Source organism: Rhinolophus sinicus, linkage group LG01, assembly GCF_036562045.2.
Source record: "Rhinolophus sinicus isolate RSC01 linkage group LG01, ASM3656204v1, whole genome shotgun sequence".
NCBI classification, from domain to species: domain Eukaryota; kingdom Metazoa; phylum Chordata; class Mammalia; order Chiroptera; family Rhinolophidae; genus Rhinolophus; species Rhinolophus sinicus.
The window spans coordinates 32,897,319-32,915,929 of NC_133751.1; the positions used below are offsets into that span (position 1 = coordinate 32,897,319).

At 28.9% G+C, this 18,611-nt stretch overlaps 1 protein-coding gene across 1 annotated transcript in view; it reads right to left on the reverse strand.

The window, feature by feature from the left end:
- The window catches only part of SI (sucrase-isomaltase), an 86,157-nt gene that overhangs the window by 45,783 nt on the left and 21,763 nt on the right, over positions 1–18,611 (reverse strand). The window contains exons 14-24 of the mRNA XM_019718139.2: positions 17,520–17,604; positions 16,414–16,531; positions 14,794–14,965; positions 11,676–11,792; positions 9,495–9,649; positions 8,563–8,647; positions 7,703–7,759; positions 6,615–6,739; positions 4,886–4,974; positions 2,304–2,353; positions 1,417–1,587 (exon numbers count right to left, since the gene is read on the reverse strand). Coding sequence (XP_019573698.2) covers positions 1,417–1,587; positions 2,304–2,353; positions 4,886–4,974; positions 6,615–6,739; positions 7,703–7,759; positions 8,563–8,647; positions 9,495–9,649; positions 11,676–11,792; positions 14,794–14,965; positions 16,414–16,531; positions 17,520–17,604 — 1,224 coding nt within the window. The remainder of the gene's footprint in view (positions 1–1,416; positions 1,588–2,303; positions 2,354–4,885; positions 4,975–6,614; positions 6,740–7,702; positions 7,760–8,562; positions 8,648–9,494; positions 9,650–11,675; positions 11,793–14,793; positions 14,966–16,413; positions 16,532–17,519; positions 17,605–18,611) is intronic.

Consider the following 18,611-nt stretch of genomic DNA (forward strand, 5'->3'; position numbering starts at 1 on the left):
CTCACATGTGTGTGCGTGCGTGTGTGTGTACAAATATATATATATATATATTCTAGTGCACAATTATTTATATTATTAGGATATTACAAACTTTTGTTTGGTTATTGTTTATATATTTCGAAATAAAATGAGTAAAATTTATCCTAGAGTTACATTTGCATTGCTTACTTTTTCATATCAACTTATTTTCATAACTCTGCACTCAGGAATGAAAATCATAAAGATTAGTCTAAGCGCAGCAGAATTAAGAAGGTATATGGATTAGTGCCTGTACAAATCCTTACATTAGCATAAAAACAAACACTGACATAAACTGAGATGGCAAAACCAAATAAAATAATTTTTGTATTATATCCTCTTTATAATCTTTGTTAAAATCATAAAGTTCTCAATAAACCTGTAGTATTTAGTTTATATTGATTAATTCCTATAGCCCTAGGAATATATGAATTATAGCATATTTACTAAATAAAAAAATAATTAACCAATACATATTTTTATAAAAATTAATAGCAGAAAAATTCTGGGCCAAGAGGCATAGGACTTAGACAAAAAAAAATACTTCAAAAAAGTATTCTATACCCAAACTAATTCTGAATTTATTTATGGTTTTACTAATAATTTAGTATTATATAAAGTGTAGAAAAGTAAATGCGAATAAAAATCACATCAATGTTTTAAATTATTACAGTTTAACATTTTAAATACATTAACTTATTACTAAAAACAACATTATGATTTAAATATCACATTTTGTGGATGAGGAAGCTGAGATAATGAGAAATTAATTTAGTATGTTTAAATGCACAGACTGCGGGGTTGGAATTTGAGCTCAATTCTCTGACAACTTTTCCCTCTCTAGTACACTTGTTAAAAAAGACAAAAAATACAAGATAAAACATGCCTTGTATTAGAAGGTGAGGGTATAAACAAATTTTGAAGAAAAAAAGTACAAGATATATTGAGGACAATGAGAGTTCATAAAAGGAGAAGGAAGAATAATTTAAGGATTAAATCATTCTTGGATTTAATCATGGATTAAATCAATATATTTAAGAGTCTTAAATGAGAAGCTAAAACATTTAGAATCTTTGTTGTATACTAAAGACGAGTAAGTTAAAAGTTTGGGGTAGGAGAATAGTATAAGAAAATACAAGAAAGACATATATGTCATCTCAAAGATACCTTCAGCAGAGAGGAAGAAGTAACAAGGAGTCTCCTTAATGTTGACATCTAAATATAAACTGGAATGACCTAAAATGGAATATTGGCAGCAAGAGGGAAAGAAAATAAAGAAGAAAAAAACAAAACAGAGATATATCATGAAGAAAAAAGGTCACAAAACCTAAAGCCTGGTTATATCATGTTAAATGTGAGAGTATATGACAGCTAAATATTTTTAAAGATTGTATTTACCTGGTTGGAAGCAGTATAAGTGAAATTGTCATGAACTTGCATTGGTTGATTATCTTCCATCACTGTAACTTCAGTAACAGTATCTGCGATCCCAAGGATTTTTATAGTCTCAAATGCTAAATTGACTCCTTCCTGGTATGATGAATGTGTACATATGCTATCTAATTTGTTCTGAGAAAAAAAAGTATATCATGTTATATATTAAGTAGAAGGTCTTTGGATACAAACCTGAAATAATAATGCAAGTATGAAATAGGAAAAGAAGCAATCATCAATCATACCATTCCCACCAGCTCTCCACATCCAAGTAGCATATATAAAAACACTTATTAGTAACTCTTCTCAATTTTTTTGTATACATGTCATAAGATTTATTATCAACAGTTACCTAAATTACTCAAGATGCAACTCATATACAGCCTCTCATTCTAGCCCTAATGTTGATGAAGAATAACTTAGCTTTGACAAAAAGAGAATATATGAAGAAATCCAACATCTACAAAAAACATCACTATTAATTATTCAAAATTTAACCTTGCATATAGATTTTCATTGTCACCCCAAATCTATGACAATTATTGCTGTGACTGATGCATTCAAACATTTTCAAATAAATTGAGATTATCTTCCTAGGGCCCCTTGCTAAAACTAGACATAGCACTTTAAGAAGTTTAAAAAATTCTGTGCATTAATTTCATCATCACCAACTGATCTATACATATAAATATAAAAATTTAAGGTAACAGTTTTATTTATAATTTCATAATTTATTTCTTTGCATTGAAATCTGAAAGTAACATCTTTCCCAAAAAATAATCCATAATAAAGGCATAACTCAGACATTAACAAGGTATATATTTAACTATGCATCCAAGAAGAATGCTTACATTAGAAACTGAAAATGTATATAAAATGTAGTTGCCATTTTGTATGGTATCTGAAATAGAAAAAAAAAACAAAAACAAAGTTGTCAGATTAAAACACAATGTTAAGTTCTCTGCTCTATTTTCAGTTGTACAACACTTGAGAAATTTGAAAAATATATATATTATTTATTAATAAAGCAAATTAAACAGATTCTTCTTTTAAGTTAAGGTTTTTCTTAAATTATCTTGGTTTTATATTTTCCCAGGGAGTGAAAGTAATGAATGCATATTTGCCTAGTTTAATTTTCCAAAGACTGCTAAAATATTTCTGTAAATTCAGAGAAAACAAAACTTGTAAAATATACATAATTGTAAATTTATTATTTGAACAACATTTTATCTCTTTCTAGTAAACCATGTAACATTCTTGGGAAGACATGGCACACTAATTTTATTTTGCATCTTTTAATTTTTTTCATTATTTGAAAAAAGAGTGAATCTGAAGACATGTTAAAGATTGACATAAACTTTAATGAAAAAATGGAATAAGTAATGATTTTCTGCACTATACATGTAAGAAATTTTTTATCAACATGTTTCTTTAACAGGTTTTAAGATTATGACCAAAATAATTTGGAAGAAACAATGAAAATATAAAGGGAATCTTAGGATTTACATAAGATACTTTTAACAACATGAATGTAATTAAAATTTTAAGCCTAGGAAATAAAATTAGAATCAGAACTCAATTGAAGATCATTTTATTTGCACGTTTACTTACAAATTATTCAGAAAATTTTGATTTAACTTTTCAAAATGTATAACTATATAGGTACCACATATTAGACAACTGATTAAATCATGTCTCCATAGTTTTAACCATCCTCTTATATAGAACTAAATTGTCAGTATCAATTTTTACAAATAGAAAAAGAAATATATTTGGGAATATTTATATTATTTGAGAAATAAGAATAACCATATAATCAAGTCCCATAACTATTAATAGAAGTATTGTCTCTACAACATCCTTTAATGATGATGACACATAAGGTAATTCTGCTGGTGTCCACTTTTTACAGAATTTTTATGTAGTAAATGCTCAGAAACTTTTCTTACAAGAGAGTTCATTCTAGTGTGCTTAGGCTCCAAGATATTTTAGAAAGAGCAAGAAGGCTGGTGTGCTGGAGTAGATGGCAAATAAAGAGCATCAGGGAATAACTGTGTGTGTGTGTGTGTGTGTGTGTGTGTGTGTGTGTGTGTGTGTGTGTGTGTGTGTGTGTGTGTGTGTGTGTTTATGCGTGTGCATGGGTATGCCCATGCACAAATGTGCAAATCATGGTCAGTGCTCTAGAACTTAATAAAGACTGTGGCTCCTAATTAGGTGAAATGGAGACTCATTAGATGATTTTGAGCAGAGATGTGATGATTTGAATCATCTTTTGAAAGAATGACTCTATCTGCTGGATTATAAGTAGAATGTAAAAGGGATTGACAAGAACTATAGACCTATATAGATCCGTTAGATAACTACTGTAGTAATTAAAATGAAAGATAGTGAGGATAGTTGTGGAGCTAATGAGAGGACCCAGATCAAGGCAGAATCAAGAAAAAACCCCAAGTTGTGAGAGAGAGGTCAACTCTAACATTTTTGACATCTTGTACAAGTAAAGATAAAACTACCATCAACTGACAAGGGGAAGACTCTAGGTGGAGCAGATAATTTAGTAATTTATTTTCACAGATAAAACTTAAAGAAAAAGAATATTTTCCATAGACTCTACATTTTCAAATTATAAGAGTGTATGCCAACAAAAAGACTTCTTCTTGAATTTATTTAGAGATATTTAGATGTTTCATATACATTTATAGGCATATAGGATATTCTTGAATAAATATGAGAAGTAGTGAATTAAAATAGATGCTAACTATAATTTTTATATGTACATAGATTAAAAATATACCTAAGAGCCCTCTATTAAAAGAAATAGGATACAAATACTTCACAAATTTATGAGGGTAAGTGTAATTGACTAAATCTAAACAAATAAATTTACTATGGCATAATTAGATATTAGCAAAAATGTCTTTTTTTTATTCCCTTGGTTTACTGAATTTTCAAGTTTGGGCTAATGCAATAAAATTAAAGACACTTAATTGAAATAAATTTTAAAACATTTATATAATATTTATCAAATAATTTTGCATTATTAACTATAGTTTTAATGTTGGTTTAATTTTTAGAGTAATAAAATTTTATTTTTAACCACTACAATAATTTAAGACAGTTGAAAATATAATTTGTACATCTGAGAATTTATGAACTATTTTAATTAAAAATAATTTCAGAATTAAACTATCTACACTCATCAAAGACTTTTACAATGGACCATTGGATAAAACTACATATGGTAATTAAATATATAATTTAAATTAAAATATTAAATTTCATAAAAGAACCTCAGATCCTAAAACAGATAAAAGACAGGAAATCAAAATTAATATTTAGGACATTTTTTAAATGTATGCAACTTTATAGCAGTAAAGGCAAAATATCCCAACATCAGAATGAACATTTGAAAGTATATGCCTTTAAGACTTACCTTTAGTTTCTCCATCATCCCAGAAGAAGTCTCCTTTTGCTGTGTTATCATCAGCTAATGCAACTATAAGTCCTAGAGGGTTCTTTCGACTGTTAAGTAAGTTTGTGTACATATATGATTAAAAATAAATTTGCAATAGTGAAATATCCTATAAATAAGTCCATTTCAAACTAACAGATTTGTAGGAGTTCTTATTCACATGAGCACATGTTATTAAGATAATAAAATCTATGTCTATACTTATTAATAATTTTTCAATGAGAAAAATAATTTATATACTTAGAAAATAAATAAAACAAATGGCTATAATACATAAAATAAATATAATAAATATAATACAGCATTTCTTGGAGGCTGCACCAGCAATTTTGAACAGTATAATATATGAATTCAAACAAAAAAAATTAAATGTACCCTATGAATGCTCAATTCAATGTGTATTTGCCACATATCAATTAATCCTAAATTGCAATGTATCAAGGGTACAACTTATATATAAAATAATGAAAAGTATAATATAAAAAATTTAAGTGCTTAATGAATCACTAATAATCTTAGAAATGAAGCTAATTCATATGAAATGAGATGTGATGACTAAAAATGTTTTTCTTAGTTATATAATACTCTAGGTTTTTAAACCTAAATAGCAGCCCTGAGGCTTTACAGTTCAGGCAACTGCTATATACAGAATATATTCCTTCCAGCATGCATTCACCAAAGGGTATGTTTCTCTTGTTTAATACTGTTCTAGAGTATAACCAATTTTTTCTGAGAAAATAGTCATGAAAGAGTTACGGTATTAACATAATCAATTCTATAATGCCTAAATAATTAAATTACTAACACACATCCACTCACTAATTAACTTGTTCCTTCAACAAATATTCAGAGAAAATAGGGAGGCTATTCTGGGTCACTATTATTGGCCTGGGCACTTAAGCAGTGAAAAGTCAACTTGCTGCCTTCATAGAGTTTATAGTCTAGGGGAGTAAACACACTACATACAAGAAAAAGTAAATACTATAATTCCATATATTCTTAAAGTTATGAAGGAAATATAGCAGAGTAAGGAATAGTGTCTGACTATCTGTTCAGGAATATGGGGAAATATGTGGGTTCAATATGATGACTTCTGTGCCCTGTACCCAGAATAAACTCCGCAAGATGGAGCATCAGAATTTTCAAATTTCTTTGTTTTTTCTAAATATTTCTGGAATTCATTTTTACTGAATAGTTTAGTTTCTATATGTTCTTTGTCTAAACAGAAATATCCACCTCATTTGTCAACTTAAAAGTAAAACATTTTAGAAGAAAGTAAAACCTTGTGACATTTAGGTACTAAAAATCTAAATATTTAACAACTGATACTTTTATCAAGTATATAAGTTACTTTAATATTTCATAGTTTTATTAAGAATCAGTATTTGACTTTATAGATATTCTATGGAGAATGTCTATGGAGATATTCTATGGAGATATCCTATGGAGAATGTACATTTTTAGCACAGGAAATACAATTCTAACATAATTATGTTTATTTTAAAAATAACTTTGTATTAATATACATCATTTGATTCTTCTTCTTATAACCATGATGGTTACATTTAAGAATTTCCTCCACATGTCAAATATCTTCTGGTGAATAAACATTAATCTTTGATTCATAAAAATATGAAATATTAAAACTTGAGTTATATTTCGGATTTTAGTTAATGATTTTCCAGTTTACCTTGCAGTTGTAGTCACAGCAGGTTGTTGAATGGGGATAATATAACCTCCTCTGAGATGTAATCCTATTTTATCTCCTGGAAGATGCATATCAACACGTTGTTTTTTCCATGGCCTTTTTTCACCCTAGTATTTGAAAGTTAAAAATGTTTTTTATTATTAGTGAAGACTTTAAACCCCATTTCACAAAGATTAAAATTTATACATAGAAATAATTTTATTATGAGTAATTCATGTTATCTAAATAATTCATGTCATCTAAATCAATGTTAATATGTTGTTTTCTAACTTTTAAAGGAAATTCATCTTTGTTTTCATTTTACTGAACAAAGAAGGGGGGAAATAAGTTCACTTTCTCCAAAAACAAAAACAAACAAACAAACCAAAAAAAACAAACAAAAAAACCAGGAAAATCTATTTCCTTTCTACAATAACTAACATTCTTAATTAGCTCTATTTTTATTATTTGTTTTGTTTTAAAGTTAACCATGTCTTTAGAAAGGATTTTTAAAAAATCAGTTTCTATAAAAATAAAGGGTCTGTTAGCAAATACAAGTGACATGCACAGTAATTCCTTTTAAAATCAATACTTCCCAAAAGGTCTTGGTCAATTAAAAAAATAGGTTGTGTATATGAATGCTGTTATGTTGCCTTGTCAAGGTTGAAATAAAAATATTTCCCAAACCTTTGTACTCTATAAATACAGATGTTTAAAATTAGCTCAAACTCAATTCTTCTGACAATAAGATAAATATGTAAAAAGGAAAAGTATTAAAATACCACTACTCCTTCCTAAAATTACTCTAGAACTTTTATTTTCACATTTTGAAAATGAGTAACATAACTGTTTATGTAAAGAATACAACATGATATTAATCATATACTTGTATACATATACAAGTATACAAAACATATACTTGCTCATGAGTAGCAAAATGTACAAATTGCTACACATTCAAATGTAGAATTCTTCTTTTTATAACAGAAATACTGAAAGTAGATATGGTATTTGTTTGGAGTTAAGTTTCCATGTAAACATGTTTGGGACTATAATACTGGTGAGTCTACTATTATATTAAGGATACTTACAGTTTCAAAATCATACCAAGTAGCATCAGGAATGTATGCACTCACTGTAGTTGCTCCCTGTAATAAAGCAAGATAATTTATGCACATATCATATATAATGTATATACGTTCATATATACATATTTATTTTTACCTAAAAACTGAACAAAAAAGAATTACATCAAATACTAAGCTGGGTTTTCATAGTCAAGGGTAAAAATTTCCTTTGTATTGTTAAACTCCAATATTTCATATAAACAGTAACTGAAAGACTATTATATGAGTTTTAGATAACATCACAACATAAAATATGAGGAAAACAAAGATGAAATTAATTTAGGTGGCAACTAAAATAATGCATTTATGCATTTGTATTATTATAATCTACCTGGTAATTGTGAAAGTGAACACATGTTTCTGTATATTTGCATGGGCATAAAGACTGTTTAATAATAGGTAAAACCAAACATCGCACTCTCCCATAGATTCAATATTTTCAAATGATCAGCTACTTTTTAAGTTCCCCTTTACATACAATGTAGTAAAATTCCAATGTCTATGTCTAATTAAATGAGAGTTTATTGTTATTACTATAAGATTTGAATTCAACTCCATGAATAAAGTTTTATTTTTCAGAATAATACATTTATACAGTTTCTTTTTCTTAGTCACACATTATGTATTTGAAAAGTATAAATCTACTTGATATTTTTTAATAATTTTTCAAATGTTCTTCTAGTTTTTATAATTCAATTCAACATTGATCAGGTTGAAACAGTCTATGGAGTAACATCTATTATGAAGATGTTTTGTAATTTATTGTGGATTTGGTTATACAAACTTCTCGTTAAGTGATAAATTCATTAAATTTCAAAACCTACCTGTTTCAAGACAGGAGTAATAAGTAATGAGGGGCCCCATAAGAACTGAGTGTCCTCAATCCAGCTATTCGTATCCTGATAAAACCTAAGAATGACAATATTCATGGTATAAAGATAAAAAAAAAATAAGTTTATCTAAATTCCTTGTTTATCTTTTCATTTTTTTCCCCTGGGAATGATTATTAGCTTTAATTTTACTTGTTTGATATGTCATTTTGAATCTATATTTTTTACATCTTTATGGTTCATCTCACACTGGAGAAGGAAGAAAGGATGAAGAAAGGGAGAAAAGGAAAAAAGGAGTGGGTAGTTAAATAGTTCACCCAAGACTCAAAAAAATCTATTATATAGGATAAGGTCACTCTTTATCTGTCATAAACAACTATTCTGTTTAATTCATTTTCTCATGTAAGAAGGGTTCATAAAGATATATGAATACCTTTCATATTCTACTTTCTTCCCTTTAAACCCTTTTGGTTATAAACTCTCATTTTGACTTAGTTTTGAAAGGGACATTAGACATTTCTTGAGGAAAGGTTCTGCTGTGGTCAAGATATACAAAAACAAGCACGATTTATTGTGTTGCCCCTATACTATGCTCTTGGTCTATATTTAGATGACTTTCACAATATATACACAATATGTTTTCAATAATTCTATATTTAATCTTGCTTACTGATATAATTTCCCTAACATATTGTTTATACCTTTTACCTTATGAGTTCTATTCATCTCACATTTGTAGTTTAATCTCGTCCAAATGACTAAATTAATTATATTTGCTGTCATTCTACAGTTCATCAAATCATTTATATGAATGTAAAAACAAGGAGCAGAAATCTACTTAACATCTTGATTTATTTCCATTAAGTTTTTAATACATGTGCAAGCATAATCTGAGAGATATCAAAATTCTTGAACATAGTACTCACTCATGAAGAAATGGCCTTGCTACTGTTTCTCCAAACATGTGGGCTTTATAAAACAGAGTATAGAGGAAAGGTAATAAAGTATAGCGAATATTCAAATAATGCCTTGATGAATTAACCAAAAGAGAATTCTGTCCGAAAAATGCTGGATCTTGATGCTATGGGACAAAAAGATAAATTAAAATGAAATGAGAAAGATAAATTATGAGTGAAAAATAAAATAGAAACATTTAACCTATTTTTGAAAAGCAGATTATATACAATTTAGCTTGTTATAAAGAGTTGAAATTACTCCTATCTCACCATCAAAGCGTATAACTATTTCTAGTTTTTATGCTCTTTTATTTGGATATGTGTTTTAATTAAACTTTATTTTAAAGTGGATATTGATTATTTAAATACACGCACTTAGAGAAGATAACATTTTAACAAAGAATTTTTTCACTAATATTGTTTGTAGTAGGTTGAACTATTGGCTCAAATCCCCATGGTGCCTTGTCCCACACCTTTGCTAAGTACCTTTGCAGTCCCTACCATAACTCCAGGTGGAGGATACTTCTGCACTGCTTAACTTTGTACTCAGCTGAGTGACATACTCTGGCCACTGGAGTCTTCGTACATGTGAAGCATTCAAGTAAAGGCTTAAAATGTGCTTGCCTGAGGACTTGCTGCCTTGTGCCTTGCCATTACCTTTAGAAGAATAAGTTCAGGGAGTCTGCTAGTCAAGCGACACAAGGAACAGAGCTGCCTGGCCAGCCTGCAGATTGGCAACTTGAAGGACAGACTCCCCACTGAACCTAAACTACGTCAGCTGACTCTCAGCCAACATACAATGATGTGAGCAAAACCTGCTTAGATCTCCTGCTTTGCGGAACAAAAGTAGCTGAGAGTACCAACTACTGTCTCCCTGGATTCACCATCACGTTTACCCTGAAGCTGTATTTCCCTGTGGCTGCTCCTAGCTAATTAATTAGCTAGGAACAGCTAATTAATTAGCTAGGAACAGCTAATTAATAATAGTGGGCATACTATTCAGGCCCATTTCTGGGAGACTTTGCCTTGATGACTTCCCACTGGGCTGACTGATACTTCCTTAGAATCTGGAATTCTATGATGTAATACGTGACTGCCTATCAAACCTCCTTCCTTGCCTTCATCTCATCAGGTTCAGACCTGAATTATGATCCGGAGGTTTTCTTCACTTTCTCTTGCTGGCCCTCCCCCTTTATCCTTCATAAGTATTTCACCAATAAATCTCTAACATGTCTGTTTTGGCATCTACTTTTGAATTACACAAATAAACACAAAGCACAATGTAATTCATATCAGGATCCCCCATGAATACAAATTTCATGAAAGCACAGCTGAGGTAGATTAGAAATTGACTAATCTCCAATTAATATCATTTACTTCTGGTCTATATTGTCTCCTTTCATGTTGAGTTCTGTGTAGTTTTCTCTCTTCCCAAACAGAATTAAGGCTCTATATGTAACCAATATGTGAACAGTGAATAATCTCTTAACTAACATGTGCTTAATTGACTTGATGGTTTTACCAAATTTCCCTATTCTCTCTGAAAAATATCCCATGGGAGCCCACAGCATGAATTCTCAGGGCTGGTAGAACAAATTAGTACGTCCCTATACTTCTGCTCCCACCAGTTAAGATGCATGTTTTAAAAGTGGTAGTTTTATTTTTTTCCCAACATGTCATTCAGTTTTGCTTATTATAGAAAGATTCTGGATTCAAACTGCTTTGCAAGTGGCTTGAATACTTTTTGTTTCTTTAATGAACATAAATAAATAAATAAAATAAAATAACCTGGAAATTCTCAAGAGTGTATTATATATTTTATGAAATAAAAATTACCTGGAACTTACATTGTTAGAATCCGGACTCAAAAGTCTTTGGTTTTAATTTAAAACATTGTGATTTTAACACATTTATATATGCTTTAGGTTTAATTAAAAGATGTTATGACTGCATTATGTTTCATGATTTCCTCATTTGACCATTTTTTATATACAAAATATTTATAGGCATGTCTTCAGAAAAGGACTTCTAACTCTTCATCAATTATGCTACAAAATTTCAGACCATATCTTCTATAGATATAAATTTAAGTACATTGCTAAAAATAGAATGATGTTTTATTTCACAACAAGGAAAACAAGAGTCAGATACCTCATATCCATCAGCATTATGGTTTCTGGAAAATGGATAGAACGCCCCAAGTTGCATCCATCTTCTGCAAAGCTCTTCTGTGGTTTCAGCCACAAATCCACAGATATCTGCTCCAATCTAAATAACAAATATATCTATTATTTATAGTGTAAAGATTGTGAAATTTGCCCAGAGCATTACATTTTTTGCCTCAATGAATTTTGTATTACTTACAATCTTTTGTTTTACTGCATTTGTATACTCTTGCATGACCTTGTTTCTATATTTTCCGTTTTTGTTACATACTTGCCTCTAATTGCATTATTTTACTCTCTTTTCTTCAGAATTGTCTCTTTACACCCTTTCTTAGCCTTCTATATTTATTATCTCCTATGATCTAATCATTAATTCAATGTATAAAGTAAAATTATAATATTAAAATGTGTTGCTTCTTACTCCCTAACTCACTTCTCATGATTTGGTTTTTCCATTTATAGTATGTTACTATAGGAGCAAAGTATACCCATATAAAATTGCATACCCCTTTCTTCATGAACACTCCAGAAAGACTATTATCCTTTATTTAGTATTTACTGTTTGCAAACATTTCTTTGTTTTTCTAAATAGTAAATATGTATCTATAAACAATATATATTTTTTCACATTTATTAATTTATACAAATGGCATGTTGTATGCATCACACTGTTTTTCTTTTTTTTTCAAATAATTATTTTTGTGAGATTTAATTATGTTAATATGGCTCTACTAATTCTCTATTGTATAGGATCCCAGGACTATAAAAAAATGATTGTATGCAATTTACATACAGTTTTTTTAATATCTAAAAAAACTTACTTTATGTCATGATAAATATGTACATTCATTATTATTTCCTGGTTTATTGGAAATGTACATTGTTTAATCAAAACTGGTTGTAAACATTTGTAGGCACAGTGGGCACATGAAATTTCCCATCACTCCATTTTCTAGCCAATTCCTGATATTTTCAGACTTTTAATTTTTATCACTATATATATATATATGAAATATCTCTTACCAAAGTTTCTGCTTGCATTTCTCTGATTACTGGGGAAGTTAAGAACTTTTTCATATTTTTATTAAGTCTAAATGGATCTCTCTTTCTATAGAACCACCTGTTTATATCCTTTGCTAATTTTTCTATTAGTTTTACTTTCTACAGATTCATAATAGACATTTTAAATTAAATATTAATCATTTATTGGCTATATAAATTGAAAATGGCATTTCCCAATTAGTGGGTAAGTTTTTTACTTTTAAAAATACTCTTTTGATGAACAGAAGTTTTCATTTTGTTGCAGTCAAATTTATGTTTCTTAATTACTTGTGCCTTCTGTGTTATGTTTAATAAATTATTCCCCTAACCTCATGTCGTAAAGTTACCTACTTATATTTTCTTCTAAAATATTTGAAGACTGTTTTTCACATATAGGTGTTTGATCAATCTGGGATTGATTTTTGTGTATGGTGTGAGACATGAATCCATTTTGTTTTATTTTTCCAACATATAATCAATTGCCCAATATGAATAGTTGGTACTTTCCTCACTGATCTACGGTAATAGTGTTATCATTTAACAAATTTCCATTAATGCATGGGCTTGTGCCTTTATTTTTCCATATTAATCTATTTGAATAGCTACAGTCAAGTATCATTGCGTTAGATTATGGTTTATCTTGTAGGGCAAATCGCCATGCTCTTCTCTACTTCTTCAAATTGGCTGTCTTTCACATGAAGTTTAGAATAATCTCATATGTTCCCCAAATTCCCTTTATAGTTTAAATTAGAATGTCACTGAATTTGAATAATAGTTTGGGAAGAATGCATATTTCAAATATATTGAGCCTTCTCCAAGAACATGGTTAATCATTATTTAGTTATTTAGAATTTTCTCAAAAATGTCCAAACATTCAGTTTTAACATTTACTACTGGTTATTATTTAATCGATTGCTGTAATAAATAACACCTTAATCTTAAAATACATTATAACATTGGTTATTTTTTCTTCCCATTTGGACAAAACTTGCCATAAATCGGTCTACGTCATTCAAATTTTTAGTGTCGCCTTTGTACTTCTAATTTTTTCTCTAGAGACTTTCCTTTTATTATATTAATTTCTTTTCTTACTTTTATTATCTACATCTTTCTTTAGGCTTATTCTGTTTTTCTTTTTCTATGGTCTTAATTCATGCACTTCACTCATTAATATTCAGCCTTTCTTTTTTTAATCTAAGTATTTAAGGCTGTAAGTTTAACTCTAAATATCAACATAGCTGATATCCAACAGATTTGATATGAAATACAATTATTAGCATTCAGTTTTAAGGGTAACCCTATATTTCCATTCGGTTTATTTTTTGACTCATGAAATTTTGATAATTTTTCAATTTCCAAATTCAAGACTCTATGTGTATGTGTTAGCTTTTTTTTTTCTTTTCTTTTTTCTTTTTTGTTGTTGTTGGTTTTCATTTTGTTCAGTAAAGTAAAAGAAAAAATAAACCACTGTAGTTTCCTAATATCTTTTACATTTATTTTGTTATGTAGTAGCCCTCTTTAGTGTTGAATATTAACACTGAATTCTTTTTTTTGTTGCTTCATATAGACTTACCAAATGTCTTATGTTTAGAATTGCCTAATATAAATTTTCTCCATTTTTAAAATTTGAAAACGTCTCTGTCATTTTCGTTTTTAGATACAGAAAAAAGCTTTATTTTTTAACCTAAACTAACAATTTCATATATTAAATAGTTTTAGCCCTTTGGCATTGACTTTAATTACCAATATATTTGGATTTTTCCCTACCATCTTATCTGGTGCCTTATATTTATTATACAAGCTTTTTCTATGCCTTATTTATATTGATATTTATTTCATGAATTATTTTGATTTGATTAAATTTTGTTTATTCCATTTTCTCACTATAAATGCTTGAATGTTAGACATTGCCCACATTCCTATTTTTCTCATAAATTACCTCAGAATAAAGATTAAATTTACTGTAACATTTTAAATCATTTTATTGAAAATCATTAAGATAATATTACAAAATTAAATGTAATTCACAGCTTTCATAAATAACATTGGGTGAAACTGCTTACCAAAGGCATTCCGAACAAACCGAACTCTAGCATTCCTGTAATAGACCATTCCATTTGCTCCCATGAAGCAGTATTGTCTCCTAACCAATGGGCAGCATGCCTCCCAGATCCAGCAAAAGTTGATCGGGTGAGAATAAAGCTTCTCTTGTTCGGGAACACTTTTTGTATAGCTCTAAAAATAAAATAAAATCAATAAATAAGATTTATTTTAAAATAATACTGATACTTAGAAATTCAAAAATCTTAATTTCAAATGCATATATTGCCAAGCCATAATATTGGCAGCTATTTTATCAATCGTTTATACCAACTTTGTCCTTAGCTACCAATATTTACTTATTTAAACACATTCTTAGCAAACACAAAGGGAATCTTTTAGAAGTGATTCATACTTTGAATTATTTCTTCACCAAATTAAATAAACAGGTGTGTTTTGTATCAACTCAACATTGTTTTTGAAATACATGGTTTAAACTCATAGAAATGTTTTTAAATATAAAATGTAGTAATCTGTACTTTACCCAATACGCATTTTTGTGGCAGAATGATGCTCATTATATATTAATATCTGCATTTTCAAATATCAAGCAATGTTGGGATAAAACTTACAGATTTGAGAAATATTTTCATTTTGCTTTTTTCTATAAGTTCACTATCCACAATTTCTAGGATTTTCATCTCACCTCTATTGGTATCTGAGTATTATTGACCTTTTTTTTTAACATAAATGAGAAATAATCAGGAAAAGTTACAAAAGTTTAATTTAGTGTACAAAGTTATTCAGACTACCTTAGTAAAAATACAATATTATTCTCAGGTGCTTTTTCTGTATTATTACCTTTATGATATTGAACTATAGTGTTGCTTTTTCTTTCTAGAATGTGCATGTATTTACTTATACAATGTAATATACAATGCTCTACTGAGTTTAAAATGTGAAGTAAACAAATAGTTGAAGTCAGTATATAAAAGTTTTGATATTATGGTATGATTGGTGACCAGACAAATATATGTTTGAATTAAAAAATTAATTCTAGTTGTTTAATTATGTGAAAATTAATAATTTACTGAGGTCAGGATCTGAGTTTTATTGATTATTACATTATAGGTCTTTATACAATACTTGCAAAATAGTAGACAGTTAAAATATGATGGTCCCCATCCTTTGCTTAGTATACTTTTACTTTTTATACACAAGTAACACATTGAATTAGAAAATTACTTTGGGAGATACTACATAGAAAACTACATTTTAATTGAAACCTCTGCTTTTGAAAAATAGTTCAAGACTTGTTCTAGAAGCACTGTTCTCTCGGGCTAATTGCGAAGTTTATGCTTAAAACAAAATTATATTCAGAGTTAATAAACTAAGTCAAAATTTATGGGGTAATTTAAATCTGTGAATTAAACATGAATTACAGTTAAATACATACATAATCTTGTTCTTGATAGCTAAGTTCCAAATTCATGAATATTACTAAAATAATGCTTTTAACATGATATTTTTTTACGCTGAATATTATCTTTATTTACTGTTGCTATTTTCAAACAAATTAGTAAATTATCAAATATATTTCTAGACAATAAATAAGAAAGATTTCTGAATGAAATCGCACTTACTGTTCTGTGGCTATAGCCATGCTGTATCCATAGAGGCTGTGAACATCATAGTGTTTCCCCCAGTATTGCACAGAATCCATGCAAATTGTTTTAGAATACATGAGCTTGTCAAGAATATCTTAGATAAATTATATAAGAAATATTATTTTAGAAATTATTTGCCATTTTAAACTTTGTAATAAAAGATATTTTGCCATTTAAAATTTTGAAATCCATAAATGATGTGTTATGTACTACCATACTCAGTTAAAAAAACACAGATGACAATTTAAGCTAAATTCCAACTAAGTCTCTACCCTCCACTCCTGTTGATTAACCATTATATTTGCACCTACTTAATAAATACTCTGCTTCCTAACTTCAGTAATAAATAAATCCAAAACAAAAAAATAGTCTTTACAGGTATATGTAAGTATGCACATTTGCATTGTACATCAAATAGCTATAAACCCATTTTAAAGCTTTATATAATAGTTTTCTTAAATATGAACTAAGTCTACACATGTATACCTGTCACACAATTACAAACCATTGAAATATTTGCTTTTAAGTTTTTTATTGTGCTTTAATTTGCAGACATATGTGGTATTATTGTCATGTTTCTTCAGATGTCCTTATAGAGATGTTTCCCCTAAGAACACTTCTTTATGTTTTTGGGGGTTTTTTTGGTGTGTGTGTGTGTGTGTGTATGTGTGTGTGTGTGTATTTTTTTACCCACTTTAATGACGAAAAACATGTTTTTTAGAATATGTGGATTCTAACTATTCACATCAGGTACATTCTAATTATTGTGTAAACTTTCAGCAAAATGCTCATGAAAAAAATCGATCACTTATATTATGATTTCAAACATTTTTTTGTTCCTTTTAATTATTTAATCATTGGCAAATGATCAGTGGTTAAAAATAAATTAATATGCTATGCCAAAATTTAAAATCATGCTCTTTTCTTTAGGCATATTTTGGCCTAAAGGAAAACAAACAAAAATATTGATTTCAAGGTCTCAAAATTATATCAAATTTTTGATTTAGAAATATATGCTAGACTTTAGGAGTCAATGAGGGAAATTATTCTCAGTTATTGGTAGATAACCAGATGAAATTTACCAGGAGTGAAAGGTGGATAATTCAGTTTGTTGTCAGCGCATCCTTTCTTTGAACCTTGAATAAAGCTAGAAACTTCATTCATGTCCTGAGTAGGTATAAAATGAAGAACAGCAGATTTTAAGTAGTTACAAAATCATATGAACAGAAACTCTCCAGTTGTTTGCAAGTTTTTTTTTGTTTGTTTGTTTGTTTGTTTTATTGTCTAAGGCTGACATGACATTGTTTTAGTCTTAGAAGACAATATAAGCTACTGACCTAAACACAAACTTGGTTAACTATACTCACTACTTGATTCTACCTTGGGAATGGACAAGTCATTATATTGAGAAAAATAATATTATTTGCTTTTTCATGAATGTAGAGCAAATAACAGAGATATTGTACATTCAGGGATTGTATACAACCAAATAAATGCATTTTTTTACCTAGTTGTAATTATACATATAAAACACTAATTATAAGTGTTAAGCAACTGTCTTTTCTAACTAGTTATATCAGTCTTCTCCCTGTCAGTCTACCATTGTGCACATTTATTTATTCAACAAAGTTTGTTCATTTAGGCTGACATTTATCTAGTTTCTATGATACACATTACTTGAAGCCAGGCACAGCACTCTGCCTAGACCACAACTTCTACACTCACACGAGAGAATAAAAGTGGAAAAAGACAAATAGTAGTGTACTATTTTAATGAAAATAGTTATGACCTGACTGAATCCCTGGAAGAGTCTCAGGGAACCTTAGGGCTGGGGATCACAGTATGAGAACCAGTGACATAAACATCTCTTGGAGACAGATTTGTGGGGTACTGTGTTTACTGATTTTCTTGCCATGTAAACCTAGGCCCCACTCTTATCTTGCCACTTACTAGTTCAGTGACCATAACCATGTAAGCAAAATCTTTGGACTAAAAAAGATAATGGATATAAAATAATATATTACATTACACATGGTCAAGAAATATGTATTTTTGTCTTTCTCTGTTAATTGCATCTAAGGATTTCTATAAATGTTTAAGCCATTATTTCTAACACCTCTGTTGTCTTTGCTCTCACAAAAGAATCATGCCCCGTCAAGCCTCTTATAAATTTT